Raw genomic sequence first — 27,643 nt, forward strand, 5'->3', positions numbered from 1 at the left:
GGCTAGATATCAACAAGCCAACGGTTGTGGGTCCTCACCGCCCAAAACACGTCCTCGTAATGCCGCATACACGGCTTGTACTCTAATCCTAATCTACTTTACTGCATTTTAGTGTTGCTTCCCTTCACACGCGCCAAGATTTAGAGATGATCGCGCGCTGGCAAAAACATTGAGTCAATTCAACACCTCAACTCTTACGAATTTTTCGCGTGATCCGCCTTGACAATGGTGGTGCCGTACATCGACACACCGCGCACCGAAGTCGACGGAAACGCGACTTACCTGACCAATGGCTTTCGCAGCGTCGGACGGCACAACCTATCGGCGCTCGATTCGGTCGAGAACTCGTTCCAGACACCCTCGAAAGATGAAGACCTTCTGAAAGGACTCGGTGATGATCGGAGACGAAGCTCCGGCGGATTCAAACTCAGTACACCGCGTGCAGGCACCGGTTCAAAATCGACAAGAAACGCGTTGAACGGCCAGCACCACCTTCCGACCGCAGCACCACCCAAGGGCGAATTTACTCCATTGATGCGGAGTGCTGCAAAGAACAATTTCTTACGAAACATGTCTACGGCGAGGGGCAACGGTCACAAAACCCCAGGATATATGAAGGAAGGCCGCAGCAATATCCATACCCCCGGCCTGCCGAGTTACGATATGACGGGTATCGACGAGGAGGATGAAACCGATGACCAACCCACGCCGCTACCGCAGGTTGCGAGCAGCAGTGTGCAAAGTACACCCCTTCCGGGGTTGTCGGGTAGAGGCGGGAATGGTCTCTTGAACGATGGGCAGAATATGACCCTGAGGGAACAGGAAAAGGTGAGCATTTCTTCCTTGTGTTGTTTCCATAGGGGGTGAAATAGTGCAACTGACTTTTATAGATAATCGACAAACTAGACAAGGATAACTTCGGCCTGAAGTTAAAGATTCACTATTTGCAAGAGCAACTGGAGAAAGCAGGCCCGTCTTACAACCAAGCGGCACTTAAAGAAAACACCGAGCTCAAGGTGTCGAAGCTCACAATGCAACGAGATATCTCCCGATATAAGAAGAGTCTCCAACAGGCAGAGCGCGATCTCGAAGCCTACCGCGTACAATTTCAAGAACTCCGGGAGAAAGTGCGGAGGGGTCAATTGGATGAAACATCACAGCGCGAAATGAATCTGATGCGGGAGGAACTGGAATCGAAAGATCATCGAGTCAGAGAACTCCAGGAAGAACTTCGAGACGCGAAGGATAGACAATCAGAGGAGATTGAAAAACTCCGCGATGAGATCGAGGACCTGGAAGCCTCCCTCAGAGAAAAAGAGCGTACGATTGACGAGCGCGATGAGGAGCTTGAAGAGTTGAAAGACAAGGATAGCAAGGAAAATGGAGCACTCGCTGAACTTGAATCCGAACTTCAACGCGCAAAGGAGCAGATGGAGGAGCTACATGACTCTCTTGACCAAGCAAAGTCTGAAGCCCGAGAGGCAAGGGAATCTGAAAGCCGTGCGAGGAGCGACAAGGAGGAGGCCGAGAGAAACTTGCAAGAGCTACACGATGAGATGGCGAACAAATCCATTAGTACAAAGGGGCTGACTCGCCAACTAGAAGAAAAATCAAATAAGTTGGAAGAAGAGCTCCGGACACTGCAAGAGCAAAACAGCGTACTGAAAGAAGAGCTTGAAAGGAAGGCCCGGAATGAATCCCACCTTGAAGAACAGTACCAACGGGCTCAGCAGAGCATAAATGATGAAGGACAGAAGTTACATGACGATGTTGCACTAGCAATACATGAACGAAATGTAGCTCAGCGGGAACGCGACACGCTCTCTGCTCAATTGCAAGAAGCGCTCGATGAGATTCAGCGTAAGACAGAGGAAAAGGAGCTTCTCCAAACACGCCATTACGCTTTAACCGATGAATCAGGTGGCCTGCAGGATGAGTTAGCCCAGGCGCAAGCCAGGATACGAGAGCTCCAACACTCCATCAATGATGCGAAAGAGCATGCCCTGGCGGACGCCGATACCATTCGCACCCAATATAGAGAGGAGATTGAGAGACTCCAGGAAGAAATCGAGGCTCTCAATCATGAGATTGAAGATAAAGAAGGCCAATTTGCATTGGAACAGGACAGATGGGAAAGCACCAAACGAGCTTTGCAACTTCAGAAGGACAGAGCAGAAGACCAAGCGGCTGGCTTCAAGCGTACTATTGAGAAGCTTGAGCAAGTTGAACATACTCTTACGGGCAAAGAAACCAAGCTTCAGGAAGTTATTGATAGCGAGAAAGAGCGGCACTTTAATTCGGAAGCGGTCTTAAGTCGCCAAGTAAAGGAGTTGAACGATGAGCTCTTATCAAAGAGACAAATTATTGATGACCAGCGAACTGAGCTTCTTTCAGTTAAAGAAGAACTTCGACTCGCCAAACGCGAAGAGGCAGCATTGACCGAAAAAGTACAGGCTCTGGAGGATGAGGTCGTGGTTTTGCAAGCGAACTTGGAGGAAGAACGAGAATACGCCAAGGGACGAATGCAGAAAGGCTCCAGCGATCATGACAACAGGCTGCAGAACTTGATATCTGAAAAGCAAAAACTTCGTGATCAGTTGGCCAATGCTCATGTCGAATTACATGACCTACGGACGTCGGTGGCTGATCTCGAGGCTGAGCGTGATGAGCTCCAGTCTCAGCTCGACCAAGCACAGCATCAAGTTGACGACACTACCAAGTACGATAAAGAAAAGGTTGAGCTCCGCAAATCTACCCTGCGTCTCGAAGGCGAGCTCAAGAGGCTGAGGGAGGAGAAGTCATCGCTTGTGGAAACGAAGGAGGCGCTTGAAAAGCAGCTCAGCTCTGAAGTTGAACGAGCTACGATGGAAGAAAATCGTCTTGCGATTGAGATCGATCAACTTCAAGACAAGCTGCAAGCAACCTCGGGTGGAAAAGATAGGGAACTGACTTCGGCAAAGAGTAAAACACAGCGTCTCGAAAGGCGAGTACAGGAACTAGAGGCACTTCTAGAGAACCAGCCTTTAGGCGAACATGAACACTCGACCCCGAACGCAGACGACCTCTCGATGCTGCGTCATACCCTAGACGAGGCGCGGAAACGAGAGAAGGCCCTCCTCCAGCGAGAAGCAGACCAGAAGGCCTCCGTCCGAAGCTGCAAATCAAGAATCGCCGAGCTTGAGAGAGAGTTGCACGATACTATGATGCGGAAATTTGAGGACCACTCTCCTCATGCGTCACCATCTAATAAACTCCACGAAGAGCTACGAAGCTTGCGAAAGCAACTATCTGAGGCGCATCGCACGCTCAGAGAACTGAAAATAAAGAACCGAGACCTCGAGCGAGCTGCAATGAGGGAGGAAGATCAGCGAGATCTGCACGAGCTGCTGAGATCGTCTACTCTTGAGGCCGAGTCTTTGGCCCTGAAGGTATCCGAGCGGGATGCGCGATTGAGTGAACTAAGAGCCCAAGTACGCAGGATCCGGGAGGAGCGCGCCTTCTGTGCACGAAAGGCCGAGGCGGCCATCAAAGACTTGGAATCTCTTCAAGAACGTTACAACCAACTTGTGGAGAAGGCCGGCTCCAAATCAGATAGCAAGAACAGACACGACAAGGAGATTCTGGGCTTAGGCAAGGAGATCATTTGGCTTCGTGCTCGGCTGAAGCGAGAGGAGAAGTTCCGACGTGACCTGGCTTGGAGCAAGGGCCTGATGGAGCTTGGAGAGCGGGTCCGCGTTGCATGGTACGTGAAAATCCAACTATTCTTCCATTGGCCTACCAACTAACCAACTTCTTTTCCTTGCAGTAACGAGGCCGACCTCAGAATGATCTCCGAGATGGGAGTTAAGCCCCGTGATCGCAGTATGCTTCGCAGCCCACGACAGAAGCTCAAGACCGGCATCTTCATGGTCAAAGCAATTGTACGGATGCAGCGCATGGGCCAGCAGTGGCAAAAGACCAAGAAAATAGGCGAGGGCCTCAAACGGGCCAAGAACGAGGTGCTGAAGAGGAGAGAGGCGTCGAGTAGCAAGGCATCGGTGTAATTGCCGTACTACTTCTGTTTTGTTTTTTTGCGTTTGTTTCGATATAACCAGTTCATTCTTTGGCTTACGACTTATTTCCAAGTGATTCCCCAATCTGTTCATATCGGTCTCTAGGTTTTCTTTACTCCGCTGATTCTGTTTACGGGGGCGTTTTGACTGTTGGATGAAAGGATGGATAGGACTTATAGCTAGCCTGTCTTGCTGTTGTCTGAACATTCTGCATATATTTTATAGCCTGTACGGGTTGCTGTTTTTTTGATGATCAGGATAATTGAATGAGAAATGTGAAGCTTGTGATCTATGGCTGTTGTTTGGTTTTTGGCTCTTTTTACCTAACTGTCCTGTGTAATTGCAAGAGTTCACGCTCTTGGATAACCATCGATCAGGTCTTCTGTATGAATATAGTAGCTATCTAGTCACCAACAATCAGAATTGCAGATTTGTATGAGCTAAGCTGACATTCGACGCCAAAGATGAGGATGTAACAGATAAGCATTGTTCATTAGACTTTATTCTTCAGACATATGATTCGTGAAATCAACATAACGAATTTGACACTGAACAGACACAAACTCAGCCCAAACTAGTTCAAAACGGAATTGTAACGCCTGGCCTCGCCTTGCCGAACAACGGTAACGCTTCTAACACCGGGGTCGTGGGAAGGGTGAATATAAGAGGGACGTGTATAGGACCTGCAAGGTAGCCGCTTGAGAGAGAATGATGTGAGATGTATAAACGTGGAATATCTCTCATTCGCTCAATCCAAGAGAGATGAAGAACGGGGTAAGTATGCAAAAAGGAACTGGTATAGCAAAATATAGTTTCAAGGATAGAGGGCAAGGATTTGTTATTTGGCCTAAGCGCCTTCGCTGCCAAATTCCTTGGTCCACTCCGAGTTCCTCTGGAGGTCTTCTTGACTGACGGTGGGTCTCGAGTTGCGAACTGCTTTAATAAAGTCTTTCAGAACGAGCGGTGGCTCCAGCAACTGATCTGCTTCCACACTCGTCCATGTCATCTCCATTGCACCTGCGTCTCCTGGAGAGCATGGTGTTAATTTCTCTTGCCCTTCAACCAAAACCTGGTGACGAGTTAGCCATCTTGCGGTTCAACTTGTAAGCCGATCTATGTGGTCTTACCTTCTTGTAATGCGTGGCTGTTTGAATTTTACGGATCGGTTGCATGAGTGCATCCTGAACAGCGATGCTAATATCACTGCCGGAGTAACCCTCGCTCATCTCCGCCAGTGTTCTGTAATCGGCTTGTGTCATTTCACACGGTGTTTGCCCGACAGCTAGCATGAACATTTTCATTCGTGCATTGATGTCGGGAAGACTGATGTGGACTCTCCGTTGGAATCTGCGACGAATAGCCGCATCTAATTGCCATGGAATATTCGTTGCGCCCAGAATTAGAACACCCCTAGAATCCTTTCCTACACCATCCATCTGAACCAGCAATTCCGTCTTGATACGGCGAGATGCCTCTGATTCTCCCTCTCCACGAGGGCCACAGAGGGCATCCACCTCATCGATGAAGATAATAGCGGGCTTGTTCTCTCGGGCCATATTGAAGAGCTGCTTCACGAGCCTGTTATGCGTCAGAAAGTGCCCGAAACACATGCGCTGAGTCCGCCCAGAGACCGTACCTTTCACTCTCACCCATCCACTTCGATACTAGATCACTGCTACTGACACTGAAGAATGTACTGTTTGCTTCCGTGGCCACGGCTTTGGCAAGGTACGACTTTCCGGTACCGGGAGGCCCGTAAAGCAAGATGCCCTTCCATGGCTGTCGTTTCCCCGTAAACAGATGGGGAAACTTAATAGGTAATATGACCGCCTCCTTCAATGCCTCCTTGGCGCTCTCGAGACCTGCTACATCCTCCCACTTCACGTTCGGCTTATCCGACAAGATCGCCCCAGCAAGGGCGCTGCGTAGCTTCTTCGAATCAGCGTCTTCGTTATCGTCCTCATTCTTGCTAAAACCACGCATATATCAGCACCCACTATCCATACAGAAACAGTATGGAGACGACTGGAATACGTACTCGCCCTTCCCACTGCCTTGCGCCACCTTGCCGTTGGCGCCTACCGCACTTGGCTTCTTCCGACTCTCCGTTGCTTCAAGGTGGGTCTTGAGCTTCTCTGCGCGATCTAGATATTCGCCCGTTTTCGCGCGAATCATCTCCTTGGACTTGGGGTTCTTCTCCCATTTCAGGGCGAGCATGAATAGCTCCAGTGCGGCGTAGTAGCCCTGATAAGCCTTCTCGTACTCGCCCGAATTGTCGAGCTCGATGGCCTTCTTCACGGCGTCAATCGCCCGCCCCAGAAAGTCCGTGTTACTCATGATTGTTCGGGGTTGTTTGTGCGTACTCCGGGTTTGCTAATGGAGCCCGTAGGGAGGGATCGTCTCGGTGTGTGGAGAGAGGGAGGAGGCCGGAGGCGGGGAGTGATTGAGGTCTGCCTGGATGTGTTGGAATGCGGGAAACGGATGGGGGGGGGTAAGGTACGAAACAGGACAGATCAAGACTAGACAAAAGCCGGACCCATTCGACTCTAGAAAATGGACCAAGAGGAATACAAGCAGGTATCAATCGACTGAGTTCTTGGCGGGATGATTGGAGGGGAGAAATGGCAAAAGGCGGCCTAGAGTGATGTTTACCGTCCTGCATTTTCTGCCGTTTCCGCTCTCTATTTTGCCTGAAGTCCCCGCCATAGAAACCACTTCTAGTACGGAGGAGTTCATATTAAACCCACACCACTGATCTATTACTACCACAATTGTCGATACTCATTTGCATAACTTTGTCACAGTAATAAACCATGGCGGATGCACAAAAACAGATGCAGGCACTCTCGGACGAGTTCCAAAAATTACAGACCGGTATGTCAGGGAACCCTTGGCCGGAACTCCCCCCACTACGGCACCGATGTGACCACCATGCGCCCGATACTGACACGGCAGTCATCCTTAGAACTGGATAGTTTTGTCGAAGCTCGCCAGAAGCTTGAATCACAGCAACAGGAAAATCAGGGAGTCCAGAAGGAGTTTAACTCATTGGATGACGATGCGAATATCTACAAGCTTATCGGGCCGGTCCTGTTGAAGCAAGATAAAAACGAAGCTCTGATGGCTGTCAATGGACGTCTTGAGTTTATTGAGAAGGAGATGTGCGTTAAAGAATTCAGTCTGGGAAGGTTAACAGTTGAGGTTGTGCTGACAGAGTGAGCAGTAAACGGATTGAGGGACAAATCAAGGAAAATCAAGACAAGAGTGACAAGATGCGAGCAGAGGTGAGGGGTGTCTCTGGATACCGACTAAGCACAGGGCCAAGAGCTGTTTCTGATCCTTGTTCACAGATGCTTCAATACCAGAGCCAAATGCAACAGCAAGCGGCAGCTACATCCGCCTCCGCTTGAGCTTGAACACATATTTAACCCGTTTCATAAAAATGGAGTCTTCGGCGCTTACAGGTCAGAGCGCAGAAGCAAGCCCACAAATTTGGGAAAAGGAGTTGGTGTGCTTGAGCGTGACCCCATTTGCCAGTTTTGGGGTTACAGGTCACTTTGCGCACCATGGCCGTGGACATTGACCACGATGATACTACATCGGTTAGAAACGGCTACCAACTGGGGCAGGGGTTCTGCGAACTCGGTTGTTTGACATTTGGCAGATCGCAAGATGGACGTGTTGTGGAATTGTTCAATGGCTGGTTTGAGTTGGCGATGCACAATTGTCGTAATACGATATTCTCTACCACATAACACGGTTGGATACCTTGCAGTAGCTGTACTGCTTCGCTGTCAGACAATCATCCATTTCTGTACAGTCAATGTAGTTCCTAGGGAGCCTTTGCGCTGCATAACGCAATGTATTAATGCTTTATGAGCCTTCTTATGTGCTTTAAGAGGATAAGATGAATGTATGTCCATGGCCTCTAAATTCTATTTATGCTACATCGACCTGTCAATCATTTGAACTCCATAACTTTCATGTATTCATAACCCGCTCGAATCATCTCTAGATGTGGCGTTAGGACGATCTATATATTAAAATATCTTTATGCCTTAACCAGGAGATTCTGTCCGGACATCTCCTCAGGCTGCTCGATGCCCATGGCAGCGAGAACGGTTGGTGCAACGTCTCCAAGCACGCCACCCTCCTTCTTGAGGCTCCAGCCCTCAGGGGCATTGGCCATGATGAAGGGAACCTTATTGGTGGTGTGAGAGGTCTTGGGTGTGCCCTTCTCAGTGAGCATTTCCTCGGCGTTTCTGGAAGAAAAGAAGTCAGCAGGGAAGCTCGCCCTACGGATGATCTATATGGATGGTGAACGCTTACCCATGGTCCGCAGTGATGAAGAGGACATAGCCGTGCTTCTTGCAGGCTTCATAGATGGCACCGATGGCCTTGTCGGTAGCAGCAACACCCTGAATGGCAGCTTCATACTTACCAGTGTGGCCAACCATGTCAGGAGGAGCAAAGTTGTTCATGACGAACTCGAACTTGCCCTCGCCAATGCGGTCGGCCATCTTCTGACCGACGGCCTCAGCGCTCATCTTGGGGTCCAGGTCGTAGGTCGCAACCTTGGGGGATGGAATCATGTCGCGGACCTCGCCAGCGAACTGCTTCTCAATACCACCGTTGAAGAAGAAAGTGACGTGAGCGTACTTCTCAGTCTCGGCAACGTGGCACTGTTGAACATCCTTCTTGCTGAGCCATTCAGCGAGCACGTTACCCATGTGCTGAGGGGGGAAAGCAAGAGGGAATGTGTAGTCGGTCTTATACTGGGTCATAGTGGTGATGTGGATGTTCTTTGGGTAAGGGAAGTCGGGCTTGGGGGTGCGGTCGTAGTCACCGAGCAGCTGGGTGATTTCGCGAACACGGTCAGAGCGGTAGTTGAAGAAGAAAAGGGTGTCATCATCTGCCAATTTTCGTCAGCCATCTGCACACTGCGAATCGTTGAATAGGCCATCATACCCTTGACCCGGCTCTCCTTGCCACCGACGATGATGGGCTTCAGGAATTCGTCGGTCTCATCCTTTTCGTAGCGCTCGTTGATGGTCTTAACAGGGTCGGAGGACTCCTCGCCCTCTCCCGAGACAATGCCCTTCATGGCAATTTCGACACGATCCCAGCGCTTGTCGCGGTCCATGGCCCAGTAGCGTCCAACAACAGTGGCGATTTCACCAATGCCGATTTCCTTGGTCTGATCAAGAAGCTGCTGCATGTACTTGGTAGCACTCTTGGGCTCGGTGTCACGCCCATCGCCGAAGAAGTGGATGAAGACCTTGGGAATCTCCATCTCCTTGGCAACCTTCAACAGGCCGATCAGGTGGGTGATGTTGGAGTGGACACCACCGTCGGAGACGAGACCCAGGAGGTGAAGACGACCATTGCCTTCCTTGGCACGTTTAAAGGAGGCAACGACATTATCTACTTTGTTCAATTCGCCCTTCTTGAGGGTTTGGTCAATACGGACACTGTCTTGCCAGACCACACGTCCCGCGCCGATGTTCAGATGGCCGACTTCACTGTTGCCCATGAGACCTTCCGGCAACCCAACGGCAAGCGACGAGGCATCGAGCTCGGAGTAGCCCTGGGCAGTCTTGGAATCGGCCTCGGCAAAACCGGACATGAAGGGAGTCTCTGCAGCGAGGATAGCATCACCATCCTTGCGGGAGTCGGGGCCGGCAACACCCCAGCCATCGATGACGACTGGTTGGCCGTGTTAGCAATTTGTTATGGAAAGTCGGATCGCATTGCGGCGCAAGCACTTACTGAGGACAACTTTTTGGTCGACCTTAGCCATAATGAACTGCCGAGATAGTTAATTTCCGGACAACTTTTAACTAATTTTTGAGGGAATTGAGAAAGGGCAGAATCAATTACCAAAAGAAGGAGGTCAAGTAGAAGTGAGAGTAGGAGAAGAAGGTGGTGGAGAAAAGGAGGGAAGAGACGAAAGAGGAAAATATAGGTTGCTCGGTGAGAAGCAGTCGTATCGGGTGATGAAAATAGAGGGGGAGGGGTGTTCCGCCGGTGACGCTTTTAGGGTGAGTGTCAGTCAACTGGCCTGCTGGTGCGACGTCACTTCTCTTTAGTCAAAAGTCACGGGCGGCGACCGGTTGTTCTCGTCCGTTCTGCGTTACCCGTTCCGACTCTTCCCTAAACAATTACCCTGATCAGAACTACCTTCACCTTCGTTCGTCGCAAAGCCCTTACTTGTCCCCGCAATGGCTTCTCGATCCCCGGCGGCGATTACTCCACTGCCAAAATTATCGTCGGCTCCCCAGACGCCCATCGTGAGGGATACAACGGCTGTACCATCAACAGTACCACAACCTGTCCCCTTCCCTCCTCCACAGACGTTCGATATCATTCCGCCATTGCACGGTCTGCTTCTCCGATTACTCTCACCACAGGCGAATACGGAAGGTGTATCAAATGACACACGAGCCGCCGAAGACTCTGGGGCAGCTACCGCTCCCACCGGCACCACGTCCACTGCAGCAGTCCAGTCCCAATCTCATCCACAACAACAGCAATCGGCTGCTGGGAACCAAAATAATGACGGCAATGGCGTAATGCCCACTGTTTCCTCTGCGGCACCAGGTAGCGCCTCCGCTGCGGCCGAAATAGCTGCGTTGAGTTCAAACGCGCCTCCACCGCTAGACATCAAAGACCTTCCTACCGAGGCCAGCTCCATCAAGATTCGTATACAGAAAGCACAAGCTGTGGTGGAGAGCCTGCCTGATGTTCACCGTTCAGTTGTGGAGCAGGAGAAGGAGATCAAAGAACTTGAGCACAGAATATCTAGACTCAAATCGGTCATCTCCGATTTTGGGAGAAGAGCCGACCCTGCGAAAACAGAGACAACAGAGATTGAAGCAGCTTGAAGGGGTTCCACCACGACAGGGTTGTCTGTTCCACGGCGGATATTCCCACCGTAAGGGTAACAGACTTGGCCACAGAGATTGCCTTGTGATTTGCAGTCAGCGAGAGAGGGTATTGGATGCATCATGGAAGCACAACTTGGATAACAACTCGCAAATCCCGACGATGGCTTCCCAGCGCCAGTGTGGATTGTAGACGAACACATCGGTTTGCTAAGATCTGGCTAAGCAAGGGATAGTAAAGCGTGCTAGATACCTTGGGGGCATTCAATGGATGCCGGCTTCCATGAACCCTAATGGCGTTGCTACATGGCAGACCTCGTTACAGCTAGCTGCCTGGCCCCGATAAATTTGGAGTTCACGTAAGAGGCCAGATTCATCCTTCTTAGAATGGCAAATGGAGGACATCAGAGAAAGAAGAATTACAGTGACATGATGGTGGATTCTACCATCCCGATAGTATATCTTAGAGCGTTGCGCCTGGCATGCGTTGCTCGGGGAGGGGTGGTAGTATGTCGTGCTCACCCCTCAGTGGCTCCCACGGTCCTCGTCCCATGTAAATGATGGGGTTTCGTTATGTCTGCCACCAATTGATACATACAATTAACCTTTTCTTTTGCTCCTTTTCCCTTAAAATTAACAACCATTATTCTTAGTAATGTAGGTAATGAGGAGAAGAACAAACCCGATCTCCAACTGCACAATATTCGTAAACGCGAAAAGCGCACGAAATCATTGTTTGCATCTTCTCCAACAAAAAGAGAGCTGGGCTTGGTCTCCTCCGTACCGGATGGAGTACGGAGTATACGGAGCTATCATCATGTGACTCATAGTTCTCCATTAAGTTTTTCATTTATACTTTTTTCATTTTTTCCCCAAGGGAATGACGACTAAACCCCAGGTGGTTAGAGGCCCCTCACGGTTCCAACTCCGGGCGAATCAGTTTCCCGGTGAGGGGAGAACTGAGCTCCGATGTCGTTCCCGGTGGCCGACGCCCACGGTTAGTAGTACGAAAAAGTACTCCGTAAGATCCCTGGTCCGAGCCTGTTTCTATTGGATATGATAAAATGTTAAAAAGGCGGGACAGTCTTCCTGAGGCACCCAACACCCCACTAATACTACGACCGGGTCTCTATTTTCTCTCTTCTGCTTCTGCTTCTCCTTCTTCCTCTTCTCTCTCTTCCTTTCACTCTCCAATTCTCTCTCTACACATCTTTTCCCCCTAGTATTCTTTGCTGTACTAGCATCATCTTTCACAATGGCCACCTACGCTCTGTCGCAGGCCCACCGGGACGTGAGTATTGGTACAACTGAAATTTTTCGTGCCACAGTCACTGACTCATGAGGCAATGTAGCAAATGGAGAAGACTCTCGTTGAGTCCGATCCCGAAATTGCCCAGATCATGGTAAGTCCGATTTGATTCAGTCAAGATGGGTCTTGAACTAGTCTAACAGTTTGCAGGAACAAGAGATTCAGCGTCAGCGTGAATCCATCGTCCTGATCGCTTCGGAGAACTTCACTTCTCACGCCGTTTTCGACGCCCTTGGCTCTCCTATGTCCAACAAGTACTCCGAGGGTTACCCCGGTGCCCGTTACTACGGTGGTAACCAGCACATCGATGCCATCGAGCTCACATGTCAGGCCCGTGCCCTGAAGGCCTTCAACCTCGACCCTGCCAAGTGGGGTGTCAACGTTCAGTGCCTGAGTGGCAGCCCTGCCAACCTGCAGGTCTACCAGGCTCTTATGCGCCCCCATGACCGCCTGATGGGTCTGGATCTCCCCCACGGAGGCCATCTGTCCCACGGTTACCAGACCCCCGCCAGGAAGTAGGTTTCACATCGTCTAGCAGTGGTTTCGTCGTCTCCGTTGCTAATTGAAAACTGCACAGGATCTCCGCCGTCTCTACTTACTTCGAGACCTTCCCCTACCGTGTCAACCTCGAGACTGGTATCATTGACTACGATGCCCTGGAGGCCAACGCCGAGCTCTACCGCCCCAAGTGTTTGGTTGCCGGTACCTCCGCTTACTGCCGCTTGATCGACTATGAGCGCATGCGTAAGATCGCTGACAAGGTCGGCGCTTACCTCATTGTTGACATGGCCCACATCTCCGGATTGATCGCTGCCGGTGTTATTCCTTCTCCCTTCGAGTACGCCGATGTTGTCACTACCACCACCCACAAGTCTCTCCGTGGCCCCCGTGGCGCCATGATCTTCTTCCGCAAGGGTGTGCGCAGCACCGACAAGACTGGCAAGGAGATCCTGTACGACCTTGAGGGTCCCATCAACTTCTCCGTTTTCCCTGGTCACCAGGGTGGTCCCCACAACCACACCATCACTGCCCTTGCTGTTGCTCTCAAGCAGGTTGACACCCCCGAGTTCAAGCAGTACCAGCAGCAGGTCTTGAACAACGCCAAGGCTCTGGAGAACGAGTTCAAGCAGATGGGCCACAAGCTCGTCTCTGACGGTACTGACAGCCACATGGTCCTGGTGGACCTCCGCGCCCATAAGTTGGACGGCGCTCGTGTTGAGGCTGTCCTGGAGCAGATCAACATTGCTTGCAACAAGAACTCCATCCCCGGTGACAAGTCTGCCCTTACTCCTTGCGGTATCCGTATTGGTGCTCCTGCCATGACCACCCGTGGTATGGGTGAGGAGGACTTCAAGCGCATTGCTCACTACATCGACAAGGCCGTCAAGATCTGCAAGGATGTCCAGGCCGAGCTCCCCAAGGAGGCCAACAAGCTCAAGGACTTCAAGGCCAAGGTTGCTTCCGAGACCGTCCCGGAGATCCTGGAGCTGCGCAAGGAGGTTGCCGCCTGGGCTTCCACCTTCCCTCTCCCCGTTTAAATGTGATACCAAAATTTTCTGTGTTTCATTTGTTTAGTCTTGCGAGTTCAACATCTTTGCGTCTAAAATGGATTGGGTGTGTTTTACTAGGGGTTTATATCGGTCTGCTTTTTCAACCTTACGCGGGTCACGGGATATGAGTATGTGAACGAACAAAATAGCATTGGATGGCTTTTTCAACACCTCTTCAACAGGACAAAAGTTCATGTCTACATCATCGGGCTGGACCTCCAGCTCTTAAATGGATATGCTTGCCATTCACGAACATTTTTAAATATACATTAATGAATTTTTCTCACAAAGTTACATCCCAGTAACCCCCAGAACTGTAACGTAAGCAATGAAGATGTAGAGAACCAAGGATATTCATTATTATTCCTGCCTTAGGGCTCTATCGCGACGTCAAGTTTGAATCATCTAGATAACATTGTATAGCACAAACCAGTCATGCCATCATATCAACGCGCAATTTATGCCACAGACGTTTTAGTAAACCCCGAATGATACACGCAGTGAAAAAAAAAAAAAAAGAAAAGAAAAAGACTATTAAGCCCAGAACAAGTCTCGCCGATAGTTTATCTCCACCTACAACTCAACCCTTTCTTCCCAGCCCACGACGGGGTCATCATCTACAGTTCCCTCTTTTTGTTCCTGCCATGACTGGAAGAGCAACGTGGCGACATTCTTACCCATCAGCGCGCTTGTCTCCATCGTAGAGATGAAGCTCTCGATCCCACCGGTGTACCAGATATTCGGGGACAAGAGTGTCTCTTCGAATGTGACTCGTGGGTAGAGGAACGGGTAAGGATACCAGATCTTCTCGTGATGCCAGCTGATATCCTGTCGAGAGAGATCGCCAATAGTCGAGTTGTTCTTTACAGGATCGGATGAGCTCTTCAGACCCAAGATGCTTCTTACGAAGTCAGCTGATAGCCGCTCGGGTGAAAAGACCTTGTAGACGTAGTGTTTCGACGAGTTCTGGTCTGGGGATGCCGGGGGGTGGTCCACTGTTTGGAGCGTGCTGATGCTCCAGAAACCGGTTGGACCCACTCCTGCCTTTTCAGAGCCCAGGTCCAGGTCGCTGGGAACGGTGGTAAGAATAGTTTCGGGGGTCTGGGCACTGGCCCCTTGGAGGTTAAAGAATTTGGGTGAGAGCTTATGTGGTGAGGAGAATAGGGTCACATGGAGTGTTACAAAAGGAATCTCATCCGGCTGTTTTTCCACGGGAGGAGTGATCGAGAGCTCGGAATGTTGCAAGGGACCAGCAATCACTACTTCGTCAAAAACGAGCCTCTGCTCCTTCGAGTTGTTGGCCTTGTAAGTTAGAGTTAAAGTGTTATCGGCATTACGTTGAATGGATGTCACTGTGTGGTTTAGTCGAACATCGGCTTGCGCGGCCTTCAGCATTCCTTGAAAGATTTGCCAGTTTCCACCCTTGATAGACACTGCTCCATCTGTGGCCATGCACACCATAGACTCGAGGCCATGTATGAGACCCAGATTCTGTCCGTAGTTGACCCGTGTGCTAGCTTGTATGATATCCCGAGAGAAGTCAGGAGATATGTTATTCTCCTTGAGGAAAACGTCACCGGGGGTTGAAGTTGAGTCTAGCAAGCCCACTGCGGCGGCTGCGGCAGTCAGGGACCTAAAGGGAAACATTGGTTCTTCATAGAGTTTCAAGAACTTGTTGACTGTGCTTTTCATCAAGTTCTGGGTCCGAATGGGTGCCCAGCCGTAACGCCAGAGCAGCTTAGGAATGTTCCACCAACTGTTATTCTGGAGCACAAAGACAAACTGCTTCCCATCCCAGACGCCGATACTATCATCAGCTTCCTTGGGCCGGGCTGCGTCAGCACTATCGACAAACAGACCGAGCTCTTTGGATGCGTTCATGAGGTTGTAGTTGACCTTGACGAAGATCGATGCACCTAGCTCCACGGGATATGCCGGATGGTCTAGAACATTTACTGTGGTTGACCGACCGCCCACATACGAATCACGTTCGAAGACAGTGATATTGACTGGAATTGAGGATGCATCTGCATGTTTGCGGAGAGAGTATGCAGTGGAAGACCCTCCAGCTCCAGCTCCTGTGAGCTTCATTAGCCTCTAGTATACCAATGTTAGCCCGAGCTTAAGTACTCACCGATTATTGCCACTCGCTTAGGGACAGTATCAGAGGCTTGAGTGAATGAATGCTCCTTGGCATCACCGAGTGAAATAAAACACAGTGCTATGACATAGTGTATGGCTAATAGCCAGAATGAAGGTTTAACAAAGACCGCCATGGTCAAATGAACGGCACTAAACTGTGAGGACTCCGTATTAGCGGCAAAGTATCCAAGCGATCATGGAACGTGCACTACTGCACTGCTCAATACTCAATAGCCACACTACACTGTTCTTCTGATAAATTGCGGTTAATGTTATGATTTAAGGATATGAGGAAGGATGGCAGTTGCAGAGAGATAGAGAATGAGAGACGTCAGACAACAAGGCACAGAGCTGGTGACGAATCACAGAGTGGTACGGGGTTGTATCGGGGCTAGTCCCCAACTGGACTAGTGTATCGTGAACCCCGTATCGCTTATCGGCCTAATCTTTTTTCTACTGTCTTTTTTTTTTTTCTCTACTGGACGAATGGAGGGGCTGATTGCTTTTATATGTTGACACTTTCTGTGCACACTTATTGTCAGCTGTTCATAAATTAATATAGTCTACTTCCTAGTCTAGTTTCCTCGCCAATTGTCTCGCCACCATATTAACCTCACAATTATGGATCCTTATGACAGCGACTCGTCGGGGTTTGAAGAAGAGGACTTCACGGAGACCAGTGTGCTTTTGGGATACGCTTCGGAGGAGCTGTTAGATGACTCGATTAGTCACCTCGGAGGTTGGCCAGTATGTGACTGTTTTAGTCTCAATGGATATATCATGAGCACACAAATACTGATCACCTTTGACTCCAGACATGGCTGGACGATTCGACCCCGCCCCCAGGCGAATTCGCCAATTGCAAAGTCTGCAACAGCCCTATGATCCTCCTCCTCGAATTGCATGGTGACCTCCCCGACCACTTCCCGGATGATGAGCGACGACTGTATATCTTCGGCTGCCCCAGAAAACCGTGCAATCGCAAGCCCGGCAGTATCAGAGCCTTACGCGCTACACGGAAGTTGAAGTGCCAGCCAGCGCCCAAGAAGGAGGAAAAGCAGGAATCAGTAAAGGAGAAGGAAGAGCAAAAGAAGCAGGCTGAGGCTCCCAAGCCGGATCTTGGAGCAAGCCTGTTCGGGGCGACCTCTCTCACTGGAAGCGTCTCTGCGAACCAGAACCCTTTCTCGACCAGTTCGTCCTCCGCACAAGCCAGCAACCCGTTCGCTGCCCCTCTTGCAGCACCCCAACCGGCCAAACCAGCGGCTTCATCGAACCCGTCCGGAAATTCCCTTTCCGAATCGTTTGCGGACAAAGTTCGAGTTTCCTCCCCGCCCCCGACTATCAAGCCACCCGAGGCCGCCGGCCCCGCTGCCCCTTGGCCTCCGCAGTCCGACTTCCCCTCACCGTACAAACGGTACTATTTAGATGCGGAGTACGAAACGCTTTCTCGTCCACCTACCCCGAAAATTCCCGATAACGTTGTCATTGATAACACCGAAGATGATGCCAATGGTGGCTCGGGCGCGGACCTGAAGGATGCCCTAGAGTCTGAACTGGACAAAGTCTTCATGAAATTCTCGACCCGTCTTGGACATAACCCCGAGCAGATTTTGCGATATGAATTCCGTGGCTCTCCCCTCCTCTATTCTCACACCGATGCCGTCGGAAAGCTTCTTTATGACCCCAAGAACCCTCCCTTGGGCGCTAAGGTGACTACTACTGGAGGTCCGAGCCGCATGCCACGCTGTGAATACTGTGGTAGCCAGCGTGTTTTCGAGCTGCAGCTCGTGCCTCATGCCATCAGCATGTTGGAGGATGGCCGTGAGGGGGTTGGACTGGGCCCCAAGGATGATGGCATGGAATGGGGAACCATCATTCTTGGTGTCTGCAGCAAGGACTGTGGCCCCGAGAAAATTGGGGAAGTCGGTTGGCGTGAGGAGTGGGCGGCAGTGCAGTGGGAAGAATCGAAATAAACGTACAGGCTCATGACTGATGTCCTATAATGCTTATGACCGCATAGACACTATCAACTCAAGTTCAAACATTTACATCTACTTTTCCCCGTGTATCCTATGCAGACGGGGTGCTATGCAGGGTGGCTCGCTCAGTATTACGGTTAGACACATGATCTCCTACTGGAGTAGATGCAAAACGGCCCCAGTTACTAAGAATTCTCAGTCATCTTTGCTCTATGGGATATCTTCTCGAATATAAAGAAGTAAATAACGGAGAGAAAGAAAAGTTGTTTTTCACGTAGACAACATCATGATGATGAGAAACATAAGTGATGTCGAGCAAACACGTAACGCCACATGCGCCGGTCCTGACTTCCCAACCCTCCTCATGCAGGTCTATCCCCGTCATCATCATCTTGGGCTCCGAGCTCGTTTCGTGGGTCTGAAGCGGACATAATCCTTTTACGAGCCTTTTCAATCAAGAAAAGACGCGAAGCGAAGATCCATATACACGGTTGGATCTTCGAGGCATAATATTAGCAAGAAAAGGAAAGAGACACGGTTAGATTTTCGATTAGAGGAGACTCCGCTCAAGCAGCCTGCTCGAATCCCCGTCTGATAACACGGCCGAACATCTCAACACCGACGCGCTCGCTCTTGACTTCGCTGCGGGCCTCGTTCTCCTTGTTGGTGGGGACCTTGACAACAGTGCCGTTGGGGCCGGACTTGTCGACCTCCCAGCTGCAGACCTCGGCGACGAACTTCTCAAGGGCCTCACGGCTCCTCAAGTCAAGCCATTGCTCGAGAACCTCGGCGTTGATCTCACGGAATGCCTTGCCAACCTCAACAGCGATGCGGATGCGGACCAGCTCCTCGAAGCCGGCGACATCGGCGGTCAGATCGGCGTAGAGATCATCGGAGTTCAAGGTGGACCAGAACTGAGCGTACTGGGCAGACTCAAGGAGCGTGGAGAGGCGCGCGAGCTTCTGAACAGATTCAACGAAGTCGGAGGTCTGAGATGCGGCCTGGGCCTCGGCGTTGGAGGGGAAGGGCTGAGTGTGGGCGGGGAGCAGGGCGAGGCAAAGAGAGAAAGCAGGGGATGGGAAAACGGTAAGCGCCTTAGCAAGGATGTTGGTGACGGTCTCAGCCTGGAGAAGGTGGGGGTTGAATTGGTAGCTGCCCAGGAGGTGCTTAAGTTAGCGAGAACGACGAGAAAGTTCAGTAAACTCATTCAGCGACAGTTAATGATTTTGAGGGCTTTATCAGAAGTATGTAATCCTCGACATCCCTCAATTTGAGGTGTCCGTTAATAGGAAACGTGATAATAATAAAAGTATCTCTCCATCATTGAAGCCCGGTGGTATTGAATTTGTCGAAACTCTCGGAACAATTGCGTAAACAATCAAGCGCATGCACTCACAGCTTCAGCAATGCCAGGTTGGCATAGCAATCGAATGTCCTGTCCTCGCACTGTTGTACAACGTAGTCCTGGAAAACGGTGGTCGTCTCGGGGTTGTATCTGTCCAGGCCGTTGAGGATGGCATCGATATTGGCCGGCCGAGTCTCACACTTGTCGAAAGCGACACCCATCTTGACGATTTCTGGTTTCCTTGAAAAGATCGTTTGAAAAGAAGTTACCCCGGATGGGAATTTCAGTGTGGACCTTAACGGAAACGGGCGATAGCGAAGCGCGTGGTACTAATCGGACTGCGGGATGGCTTTTTTGGTGGGATTTTTCGATTGTGTCGATGTCGATGTGCGGGCACTCGGAGCATCGGAGCCCCAGAACGGCATGTTTCTCCGATTGGTATGTAGATCGAAGTATATCCAACCATCTTGCTGATTACTCCGCATTATAGGTAAACCCCGCTAGACACGTTATAAATACTGGTCCAGTGACCTCGGGAGAATGATTTCAGTTGGGAGTCTCTTTTCTCTTCGGATGGTGGAAAGCCTTCAAGTGAGCGTGCACCATGCGACTTCTTATATCTTGCCTTACCCAGCCACTAGCCCCCTTGTTGCTGGGATTGATGACGACAGCAACGGCTCAGTCCGTTGATTATTCACAATATGTGAACCCTTTAATAGGCTCTGAAGGTCCCATACCCGGGAAAGGCTATGGAGGAGGAGACATTTTTGTTGGTGGTGCTCGGCCATTTGGCGTAACCAAGGTTGGGATTGACACGACAGCTGCAAATTGGTCGATTGCAGTGCTTAACGGTGGCTGGACCCCTGATGGGAATGTGACCGCCATTAGTATGTATCCCTAGCATGAATTTCCCTATTCGCTCGCAAAGACCTGAACATTTATGCAGGCATGATGCACGAGAGCGGGACTGGAGGCGCACCGAAATATGGGATTATCCCACAGATGCCTCTCACCGACGTGTCGTCGCCAGTGAATATACTCGATAATCTCACATATAGCCAACCGAGGGTATAGCTATGCTCTAATTATATCAATCATTCATTCATAAGTTTACAGGCGAATAGGTCGGCCAAGACACCGCTAGTGTGGGCTATTTCAAAACTCAACTACAAAATGGCATAAAAGTGGAATTATCGGCATCCCGCCACGCCGGAATCATGCAGTACTCTTTCCCAAAAGGCGAGAAATATGTCTTGGTTGATGTCTCGCACGTACAAACTCCTTTGCCACAATGATTCAGTTCTAGTGCGTAATCTTACTGCCTTATAGTACCTTCCTGGATCACCAAGTGACCCGAATGGCCAATACTATATTGGTGGAAAGGTTCAAGTTCATGAAAATGGTAAAGAATATAGCGGATATGGGACCTATGTTGGCGGCTGGAATAATGGTTGGTTGTCCATATATTGATATCGAATCTATGCTGAATACCAATAGGCGCCCCGTTCACTGTCTACTTCTACGGGGAGTTTTCCGAAACCCCGGCATCGGCCACTACGTTTACAGGTAGAAACACCGACCCAATGAGGCAGTATCAAACCTTCTCGAATGGGGGAATGAGCTATCCAACCTATGGTAACGAGTCGGATACGGCAAGCTCAGGACCTATGAATGACCGGGTAGGCGCGCTTTTTCGCTGGGATCTTGTGGAAGAATCACAAATCCGTTCAAAGGTCGGCATCTCGTTCATATCCACCGAGAAAGCTCGCTCTTATATCCAATCCGAAATCCCCTCATGGGATCTTAGCGATGCAGTAAAATCGGCAGTAGAAGAATGGAATCAAGACGTCTTCAGTAAAATAAGGGTGCCCATTGATAGTACCACGAACCAGACACACGTGCGACTACTATACAGCTCCCTTTACTTTATGCACTTGATGCCATCCGATAGGACAGGCGAGAACCCACTTTGGCATTCGGAGGAGCCCTTTTGGGATGATTTCTACACTCTTTGTAGGTATATACCCTACTTGAGTTAGCTTGGGCTAAATCTTGACTAGGGGACATCTTCCGGTGTACAATTAGCTTCTATCATATATTTCAGCCTTCTTACTACGAGTCCATGATCCGGGGTCTTATTGATATCTGGAGGTAGGAGGTCTATCACCTGGAAAGACTGAACCTGAGCCTAACCACTATACACAGATACCAGGGCTTTCTACCAGATGGGCGATCCGGAAACTGGAATGGATTGGTTCAGGGAGGCTCGGATGCTGATAACATGTTAGCTGATGCATACGTCAAAGGTCTTCGTGGCGCGATCAACTGGACGGATGGTTATGCAGCAATGAAAACAGATGCTGAGGTTATTCCATACAATACCTACGATCCCACAGACTTCTCCGCAAGCACGAAGGAAGGCCGCGGAGCCCTAGGAGACTGGATTGAGCTAGGCTATGTATCGCAAGACCGGAACACGCGCTGTATTTCCAGGACTGTTGAGTACAGCCTCAATGACTTCGCTCTCAGTCAGGTTGCAGCGGGCGAAATGCCCAGTGATCGGGAGAAGTACCTCAATCGGTCTGCAGGGTGGCAAAAGATTTGGAATCCAGACGTGCAGAGTTTAAATTTCACAGGGTTTGTGGCACCAAAATTTTCCAATGGTACCTTCAACAGTAGTGGATACGATCCGTTATACTGCGATGAGTGCGAGTGGAGCTCCTATACTTATGAGGGTACACCATGGGGTGAGTTGCAATCATTGCTGTTGGTCTAAGGGATGATCACTGAGATCATGTTGCTTTAGAATATTCCTTTGTCATCCCGCATGACATGGAGACACTGATTGAACTCATGGGCGGCACTGACACCTTCGAGACCCGCCTAGACCTTATGGTAAGAGACCCAAGAGTACAGTTGACGGGCGCTTACACCACGCGTAGTTCAAACCGAACATGTCTGTTCAAGATTTGGGCCCCAATGGTGCCGGTATCACCACACTTATCAACATTGGGTATGTTAGGGTTGTAGCACTGGGACAAGCTGGACCTAGCTAACCTATTCGACAAAGGAACGAGCCTGACTTCGCTACACCTTACCTCTACAACTATATCAATAAACAAGCCAAGAGCGTGCAAAGATCCCGCAGTCTTGGATCCCAATAGTAAGGGGGACACCAGAAGATACTTTACTACAAACATGCGGTGCTAATTCGAACTTGTGTATTAGCTTCAAAGATGCCCCTTACGGTGTCCCCGGAAACAGTGACGCCGGGGCAATGAACTCATGGCTTCTATGGCAGATGCTTGGGATTTACCCAGTTGTCACGCAGCCCGTGTACTTGATCTCGTCTCCATGGTTTCCCGACCTCAATATGACCATTAATGGGAATCAGACCTTGCGGATCACTGCGACAGGGCTAGATCAGGGGTATTATGTGCAAAGCGTGAAAATAAATGGCCAGCCCTGGGAGAAGAACTGGTTCGAGCACAAAGATCTCATGGAACAAGGTGGCAGCATTGAGTTCGAACTTGGCTCTGAGATGAAGGCTTGGGAGACCGGCAGCGTACCCCCTTCACCGGGACACATGACGATATAAAAAGGCAGAGAGATCTCCTGGCGTGCTAAATTTAAATATAGTATCTATAATGAGATTGCCGCTGCCAATGACCTAATGCACAAGGTAATCTAACGAGAAATATATGAGGGGTGTCTACTCCGTACTACTAATAGTACAGTAGGGTGGTCGGATCGCCGTAGTTCCGTATGGATTTCGTATTGATAATTCGATATCCATTCACTGGTAACTCCCTTTAAAATGGATGAATCTCTAGGATTTAATAACATACCCTATCCTTTTTGTGCAGGCTGTGGTTGATTAATGTATACGATCTTCGCTTTGTTGGCGCATTCTCCTAGACAAACTTCCAGCGCGCGGGCACTATACGAATGCAGATTAGACGTTTTGCCGTCTATCGATGGAACATCGGATTGACGTAGTGATGATTAACAATAAGCTTAAGTCAACACGAAGTCAATCAGCCAGTGGTCAGGTTTGGGCGATCGGCCGTTGTCGAAGGATTCGCGAGCCTTGTTTGCCGAGATTGCGTCACTCCCGCGACTATCCAACATCCGATATATCGGCGGCATTGGGAGAATGTCCATTGCTCCAGCAAGGCTGTCGTCAAAAGACAAGGAGGAAGTAACCGAGGGATATTATAATCAGAACGTGGGGCAACCTCATCCTCTGGAGAAAACTTCCTAAAGTGCAATCAAGAATGCGGGTCCAACCCTCCGATTTGCATCCAACGGCACATGGAAGCGGAAGCGCCATCGGCATGCTTACTGCATGTGAATAAAAGATAAAAAAGAGCTAAGACAGCCCGCTGTGTCCTCTTATTGGAAGGAAGTCACGGATCGGAAGTCAATGGCCTTGCTTTAGGCGATAGAGATCGTCGCAGGATCTGTGACCCTCGCAAGACGTGTGGTTGACGTCAGTGAGTGAAAAATCCGCATATCGATGATGCTGTGCGGAAGCTTCATATATTTTGGGTATTTTGTCCTGGTGGTCATTACCATTTCCATGCCTCTCAGACTCTATAAATAATTAGAGTAAACTTGCTATCGGTCCACCATCATGGTAAGTTGCGAATGGATCCCATGGATCCCTCCATATCGGCCCGAACCAGGAACCGTGGATAATCCAGCCTCTGATCATTCCATACCAATGGTCCCTGTTAACATTTATACTTAGGCTCCAACCTTCTTACTTCAGGCCCGTCAAGCCTCTGATAACTGTCCCGACAGCATTTCGGGTGGGGGTATTGCTGGAATCGTCATTGGGTCGATCGCGGGCACGCTATTGCTTCTGTGGCTCTGGAGAGTGTGTTCGTTACCCGGGGCCCAGGGCGGCGGAGAGCCCGATTATGGTTATAGCAGCTATGGTGGTGGAGGAACTGAGACTCGCCACCGGCATCGACGTCGACGAAGTCCAACGTACTATGAGTACGTGGAGAAACCGAGCGTGAGGAGACCAGCGAAGGTCTACCTCAGCTGAGATGATATGGATGGAGCACGTGGGAAGTATCAATATATTTATGGAAACTCAACCCCTTTCCGGGTTTGGCTGGGATGTCAGGTGCTGTGGAATGCCCGGAGGCTGTCACTATTAAACTGTATTGAACGAACGGTACGACGTCATGATTCAGGAAAATACCGACATAATACCTGCCGACTGCTATCGGTCAGGTCGGTCTGGAGATGGAGCCACTACACGAACTTTTAATGATGAACGGGCTTTGCGTTTCAGTCTGAACCACACATGGGGCGCGGTGTAACATCGTGCGGATTTTGTATGGCCCAAGGATATTTTTTTCTTCTTCTTCTCAAGCACAGCGCAAGGGATGTTCATGAGAACCTTACATCTATAATAACATTCTTGAAGTCGTCGCAGATTGTTTCAAATGCATGTAATCTGTACTCCGTATTGTATGCAGACTGTATGTATGCAGGGACAATACATGTACACTTGAGGTCTTTAATTAGAAATTTCGTCGAAGTGCTACCACACACTCTTCTAAGAATAAAATCGCCCAGCACTTAAAATCTTTGCCGGGGCATTGCCACCGGAGCCACTCACCGCTGGAGAATTATCACAAAGGCGCCTATGGCATGGTACTACGGCTGCACAGTATTCAATTTGTAAGGCCAAGATGGATGGATCCTTTGTTGCCAACGCCGAGGCTAGTTTCACTTATTGGATTCCACATCTTGCATTTTCATTTGCTGTGGTTCAGGGGGGGATTTAACTCGGAAGGGCATTTCGGGCCACCGTGCCACCGTGCCACCAGGTTTATTATACTCCAGGAAAAAAATAATAATAATATGAATGATCTTCCTTCGTAGCCGTACCCGAAATTGTGAAGATCAAGACGTGTTCGTCCCAAGTTCCCCGCGTATCACATATATGACAGAAATATCCTACCCTTGATAGGGGGTCCTCTCCTAAGAACTAGTCGTATCATCCCATATAGTGCGTTTCCGTGGGTTATCCAGATCAAGTTTCAAGGGCCTTATCAAAACCCCTGCAGAATTTGTGTGATTGGCAGCGATAGCCCCAGATTTGTTTGACCTTTCAGGGCCGGCGCAACGCTAGTTCTGATGCGGTTAGGGTGAGAGACAGGGACCCTAAGCTACTTACCACGCTAGGCTAGCCAACAAGTTGCACTAGCCACCCTCGGCATTAGTGCGTGCATCCAAGACCGATAGATTCCCAGTTTTGGACTGCTCAAACCTACCCCTTAAACCATTGGGACCACCAATTAATACTGCAGATGGAAGGAAAGAAAAAATGGATACAGAACGCCGCTTGGCCAGTGCCGACGACAGAAAAAGAAGGGCAAGAAAAAAAGGACGCTAAGAATAATTACCCGGTTTAATTAAAGCAATGGAAATCGCCGCCATGGTTGTTCTTCTCAACCCTCCTGTCGTTCCCCCTCCCATTCCCACCGTTCGTCGTTCTCTTTCCATTCCTTCTCCCGGGTGGACATCAATTTCCTCGTGCGACGTGATCGCACATCCAGTCTTTAGTTCGGATATCGTCACTCTTTTATATTTGGCCGCTGGTGAGAGAGAATCGATTGTTCGTCGTATTACCGACCCCCCTTTCCCTCCTTATCTGAGCCGAAACAACTCGTCGACTTGAATCCGGGGTTTAGCTTTTGCGTGTTCCACTCTGTTTTATATATCATCCACAATCACTTCGAGGAACGGGAGGGGTTTTCGAGACTACCTGTCCCTTCCCACCATGTCGCTCTTCAATGTACTGGCCCTGTTGATGGCCTTCGTCTGTTCGGTGACCGCTCAGACATGGACCGACTGTAACCCCCTCAACACCACCTGTCCCGCAGCACCGGCTCTGGGTACCAATCACACTTGGGTCTTCAATGAGACTATGGACGACAAGATTTGGGAGGTCACGAACGGCCAAATTGACTGGAAAGACACTGGCGCCGAATTTACCATCAAGAAGAAACTCGATTCTCCAACCCTGCAGTCGAAATTCTTTATCTTCTTCGGCATTGTCGAGTCCCACGTCAAGATGGCGAAGGGCGGCGGTATCGTCAGCAGTGTGGTGCTTCAGTCAGCCGATCTAGACGAGATCGACTGGGAGTGGGTCGGCTACAATACCTCTGAGGTCCAATCCAACTACTTCGGCAAAGGCAACGACACCTCGTTCAGCCGTGGTGGCTTCCACTATGTGGAGAACGCCGATACTGAATTCCACAATTACACCACCTACTGGACTCAGGAGAAGCTCGAGTGGTGGATCGACGGCAATCTGGTCCGCACGTTGAAGCCTGAAGATGCCCTGGATGGCAAGAACTACCCACAAACGCCTAGCAACGTTCGTTTTGGTATCTGGCCTGCCGGTGATTCAAAGAACGCGCAGGGTACGATTGAATGGGCTGGTGGTGAGGTCGATTATGATGCCGGCCCTTATACTATGGTTGTTCAGAACGTGCGCGTGCATGACTTCCATACGGGCAAAGAGTACAACTACACAGATCACTCTGGTTCCTGGGAAAGCATTCAGGTTGTCGCGTAAGTCTTTTCCCTAAACCCGAACATCTATGACTTGGTACTGACGTTGAGATTAGGGGTAATTCCACCACCGTGGAGGAACTGAACAAAGAGCCATCGAAGTCTCTGGCGGAGAAATGGGCAGCCCTGCCTAGTGCGGCTAAGATCGGTGTTTACTGCGGTGCCGCAGCTGCCGGACTTCTTCTTATCGCCGGAGGCGCCATTTACTTTATCAGACAGCGCAAGAAGGGACGTCTTGAATACGCCCTCGACGACGCGAAATGGAACACTGAACGAAATGAGCAGAGCAACCTGCAAACCACCTGGAAAGCAAGCGAATGGGGAAATAAAGGTTATCAACCGGTGAACTAGCCAAGACTTCGTCAGAAATACCTAGGGATACGACAACACTATCCCTGCGTTGATGATGAGAACGAAACAAAGAATGTTTTTCAGATGTCTTCTGCCACGCCACCTGCACAAAGGGTCTGCCATGCTGGGTCCTTGTGCATGTCACAGCAGAGGTCGAGCGAAATGATCTCGCGCCAGCTTTGCTGGCCAAAGTTGCGTGGGTTGGTCTTCAATCTCGGGGTTTCGGCGTCGTTTTGGCAGAGCGTATTGGGCTCATGATTTACCTCGAAATCCTCTTCCCTATTCTTCCCATTTTATGTCCATATTTATACCATTTACTAACTTTTTGTATCGTGTTTGCAACTGGACACTTTCTTTGATTGTATATACCAATCTGCATTGTATATCCAATTTTGCAGCCTTCCCTACTTTTTTCTCATTAGATGGCGG

General features: G+C 50.0%; 11 protein-coding genes across 11 annotated transcripts; 7 read left to right on the forward strand and 4 right to left on the reverse strand.

Moving 5' to 3' along the window:
- Positions 1-225: 225 nt before the first annotated feature.
- BDV37DRAFT_280073 (putative spindle-pole body protein (Pcp1)) lies at positions 226-4,043 on the forward strand (the record flags this gene model as incomplete). The annotated part of the gene is made up of 3 exons (XM_032086480.1): positions 226-828; positions 891-3,742; positions 3,806-4,043. 3 exons carry the CDS (start codon positions 226-228, stop codon positions 4,041-4,043), a joined length of 3,693 nt encoding a protein of 1,230 aa, XP_031944481.1.
- Positions 4,044-4,342: 299 nt separating this feature from the next.
- BDV37DRAFT_28447 (AAA family ATPase VPS4) lies at positions 4,343-6,630 on the reverse strand. The gene is made up of 4 exons (XM_032087504.1): positions 6,091-6,630; positions 5,689-6,021; positions 5,180-5,630; positions 4,343-5,121 (listed from the first exon to the last, which is right to left on the reverse strand). Exons 1-4 carry the CDS (start codon positions 6,387-6,389, stop codon positions 4,900-4,902), a joined length of 1,305 nt encoding a protein of 434 aa, XP_031944482.1. The 5' UTR covers positions 6,390-6,630; the 3' UTR covers positions 4,343-4,899.
- Positions 6,631-6,865: 235 nt separating this feature from the next.
- Positions 6,866-7,462, forward strand: BDV37DRAFT_280075 (tubulin-binding prefolding complex subunit YKE2; the record flags this gene model as incomplete). Its single annotated transcript, XM_032086481.1, has 4 exons — positions 6,866-6,926; positions 7,018-7,213; positions 7,276-7,336; positions 7,403-7,462. 4 exons carry the CDS (start codon positions 6,866-6,868, stop codon positions 7,460-7,462), a joined length of 378 nt encoding a protein of 125 aa, XP_031944483.1.
- A 35-nt stretch (positions 7,463-7,497) lies between these two features.
- Positions 7,498-9,852, reverse strand: BDV37DRAFT_290990 (2,3-bisphosphoglycerate-independent phosphoglycerate mutase; the record flags this gene model as incomplete). Its single annotated transcript, XM_032088843.1, has 4 exons — positions 7,498-8,314; positions 8,382-8,964; positions 9,021-9,758; positions 9,822-9,852. The coding sequence occupies 4 exons, from the start codon at positions 9,850-9,852 to the stop codon at positions 8,104-8,106; spliced, it is 1,563 nt and encodes a 520-aa protein (XP_031944484.1). The 3' UTR covers positions 7,498-8,103.
- A 244-nt stretch (positions 9,853-10,096) lies between these two features.
- On the forward strand, positions 10,097-11,260 carry BDV37DRAFT_28316 (RNA polymerase II mediator complex middle subunit MED9). Its single transcript, XM_032087236.1, has one exon. It carries the CDS (start codon positions 10,274-10,276, stop codon positions 10,934-10,936), a length of 663 nt encoding a protein of 220 aa, XP_031944485.1. The 5' UTR covers positions 10,097-10,273; the 3' UTR covers positions 10,937-11,260.
- Positions 11,261-11,989: 729 nt separating this feature from the next.
- On the forward strand, positions 11,990-14,133 carry BDV37DRAFT_28364 (glycine hydroxymethyltransferase SHM2). The gene is made up of 4 exons (XM_032087337.1): positions 11,990-12,227; positions 12,289-12,339; positions 12,396-12,760; positions 12,823-14,133. The coding sequence occupies exons 1-4, from the start codon at positions 12,192-12,194 to the stop codon at positions 13,781-13,783; spliced, it is 1,413 nt and encodes a 470-aa protein (XP_031944486.1). The 5' UTR covers positions 11,990-12,191; the 3' UTR covers positions 13,784-14,133.
- A 167-nt stretch (positions 14,134-14,300) lies between these two features.
- BDV37DRAFT_241137 (putative prenylcysteine lyase) lies at positions 14,301-16,406 on the reverse strand. The gene is made up of 2 exons (XM_032081148.1): positions 15,930-16,406; positions 14,301-15,873 (listed from the first exon to the last, which is right to left on the reverse strand). Exons 1-2 carry the CDS (start codon positions 16,069-16,071, stop codon positions 14,369-14,371), a joined length of 1,647 nt encoding a protein of 548 aa, XP_031944487.1. The 5' UTR covers positions 16,072-16,406; the 3' UTR covers positions 14,301-14,368.
- Positions 16,407-16,430: 24 nt separating this feature from the next.
- BDV37DRAFT_28540 (small subunit rRNA maturation protein TSR4) lies at positions 16,431-18,013 on the forward strand. The gene is made up of 2 exons (XM_032087719.1): positions 16,431-16,684; positions 16,753-18,013. Exons 1-2 carry the CDS (start codon positions 16,559-16,561, stop codon positions 17,908-17,910), a joined length of 1,284 nt encoding a protein of 427 aa, XP_031944488.1. The 5' UTR covers positions 16,431-16,558; the 3' UTR covers positions 17,911-18,013.
- A 381-nt stretch (positions 18,014-18,394) lies between these two features.
- On the reverse strand, positions 18,395-19,673 carry BDV37DRAFT_28536 (CSN8/PSMD8/EIF3K family protein). The gene is made up of 2 exons (XM_032087709.1): positions 19,313-19,673; positions 18,395-19,068 (listed from the first exon to the last, which is right to left on the reverse strand). The coding sequence occupies exons 1-2, from the start codon at positions 19,480-19,482 to the stop codon at positions 18,483-18,485; spliced, it is 756 nt and encodes a 251-aa protein (XP_031944489.1). The 5' UTR covers positions 19,483-19,673; the 3' UTR covers positions 18,395-18,482.
- On the forward strand, positions 19,674-22,859 carry BDV37DRAFT_290994 (uncharacterized protein; the record flags this gene model as incomplete). Its single annotated transcript, XM_032088844.1, has 11 exons — positions 19,674-20,148; positions 20,208-20,329; positions 20,386-20,532; positions 20,591-20,711; positions 20,759-21,274; positions 21,322-21,412; positions 21,467-22,008; positions 22,068-22,156; positions 22,204-22,274; positions 22,332-22,424; positions 22,490-22,859. Exons 1-11 carry the CDS (start codon positions 19,866-19,868, stop codon positions 22,857-22,859), a joined length of 2,445 nt encoding a protein of 814 aa, XP_031944490.1. The 5' UTR covers positions 19,674-19,865.
- Positions 22,860-25,465: 2,606 nt separating this feature from the next.
- BDV37DRAFT_28566 (glycoside hydrolase family 16 protein) lies at positions 25,466-27,429 on the forward strand. The gene is made up of 2 exons (XM_032087773.1): positions 25,466-26,863; positions 26,920-27,429. The coding sequence occupies exons 1-2, from the start codon at positions 26,067-26,069 to the stop codon at positions 27,212-27,214; spliced, it is 1,092 nt and encodes a 363-aa protein (XP_031944491.1). The 5' UTR covers positions 25,466-26,066; the 3' UTR covers positions 27,215-27,429.
- The last annotated feature ends 214 nt before the right edge of the window (positions 27,430-27,643 follow it).

This window comes from Aspergillus pseudonomiae (genome assembly GCF_009193645.1).
Source record: "Aspergillus pseudonomiae strain CBS 119388 unplaced genomic scaffold BDV37scaffold_12, whole genome shotgun sequence".
Taxonomy (NCBI): Eukaryota; Fungi; Ascomycota; class Eurotiomycetes; order Eurotiales; family Aspergillaceae; genus Aspergillus; species Aspergillus pseudonomiae.

Bases quoted from the DNA above. Each gene is read 5' to 3' on its own strand.
- BDV37DRAFT_28447 (XM_032087504.1), bottom strand. From the start codon at position 6,389: ATGAGTAACACGGACTTTCTGGGGCGGGCGATTGACGCCGTGAAGAAG. The intron at 6,022-6,090 runs GTACGTATTCCA...GCGTGGTTTTAG, and splicing joins CAAGGCAGTGGGAAGGGCGA to CAAGAATGAGGACGATAACG. The intron at 5,631-5,688 runs GTACGGTCTCTG...GACGCATAACAG, and splicing joins TGGATGGGTGAGAGTGAAAG to GCTCGTGAAGCAGCTCTTCA.
- BDV37DRAFT_28316 (XM_032087236.1), top strand. From the start codon at position 10,274: ATGGCTTCTCGATCCCCGGCGGCGATTACTCCACTGCCAAAATTATCG.
- BDV37DRAFT_28364 (XM_032087337.1), top strand. From the start codon at position 12,192: ATGGCCACCTACGCTCTGTCGCAGGCCCACCGGGAC. The intron at 12,228-12,288 runs GTGAGTATTGGT...GAGGCAATGTAG, and splicing joins TGTCGCAGGCCCACCGGGAC to CAAATGGAGAAGACTCTCGT. The intron at 12,340-12,395 runs GTAAGTCCGATT...AACAGTTTGCAG, and splicing joins CCGAAATTGCCCAGATCATG to GAACAAGAGATTCAGCGTCA.
- BDV37DRAFT_241137 (XM_032081148.1), bottom strand. From the start codon at position 16,071: ATGGCGGTCTTTGTTAAACCTTCATTCTGGCTATTAGCCATACACTAT. The intron at 15,874-15,929 runs GTGAGTACTTAA...TGAAGCTCACAG, and splicing joins TAAGCGAGTGGCAATAATCG to GAGCTGGAGCTGGAGGGTCT.
- BDV37DRAFT_28540 (XM_032087719.1), top strand. From the start codon at position 16,559: ATGGATCCTTATGACAGCGACTCGTCGGGGTTTGAAGAAGAGGACTTC. The intron at 16,685-16,752 runs GTATGTGACTGT...CTTTGACTCCAG, and splicing joins GTCACCTCGGAGGTTGGCCA to ACATGGCTGGACGATTCGAC.
- BDV37DRAFT_28536 (XM_032087709.1), bottom strand. From the start codon at position 19,482: ATGGGTGTCGCTTTCGACAAGTGTGAGACTCGGCCGGCCAATATCGAT. The intron at 19,069-19,312 runs GTGAGTGCATGC...CCTCCTGGGCAG, and splicing joins AACCTGGCATTGCTGAAGCT to CTACCAATTCAACCCCCACC.
- BDV37DRAFT_28566 (XM_032087773.1), top strand. From the start codon at position 26,067: ATGTCGCTCTTCAATGTACTGGCCCTGTTGATGGCCTTCGTCTGTTCG. The intron at 26,864-26,919 runs GTAAGTCTTTTC...CGTTGAGATTAG, and splicing joins GAAAGCATTCAGGTTGTCGC to GGGTAATTCCACCACCGTGG.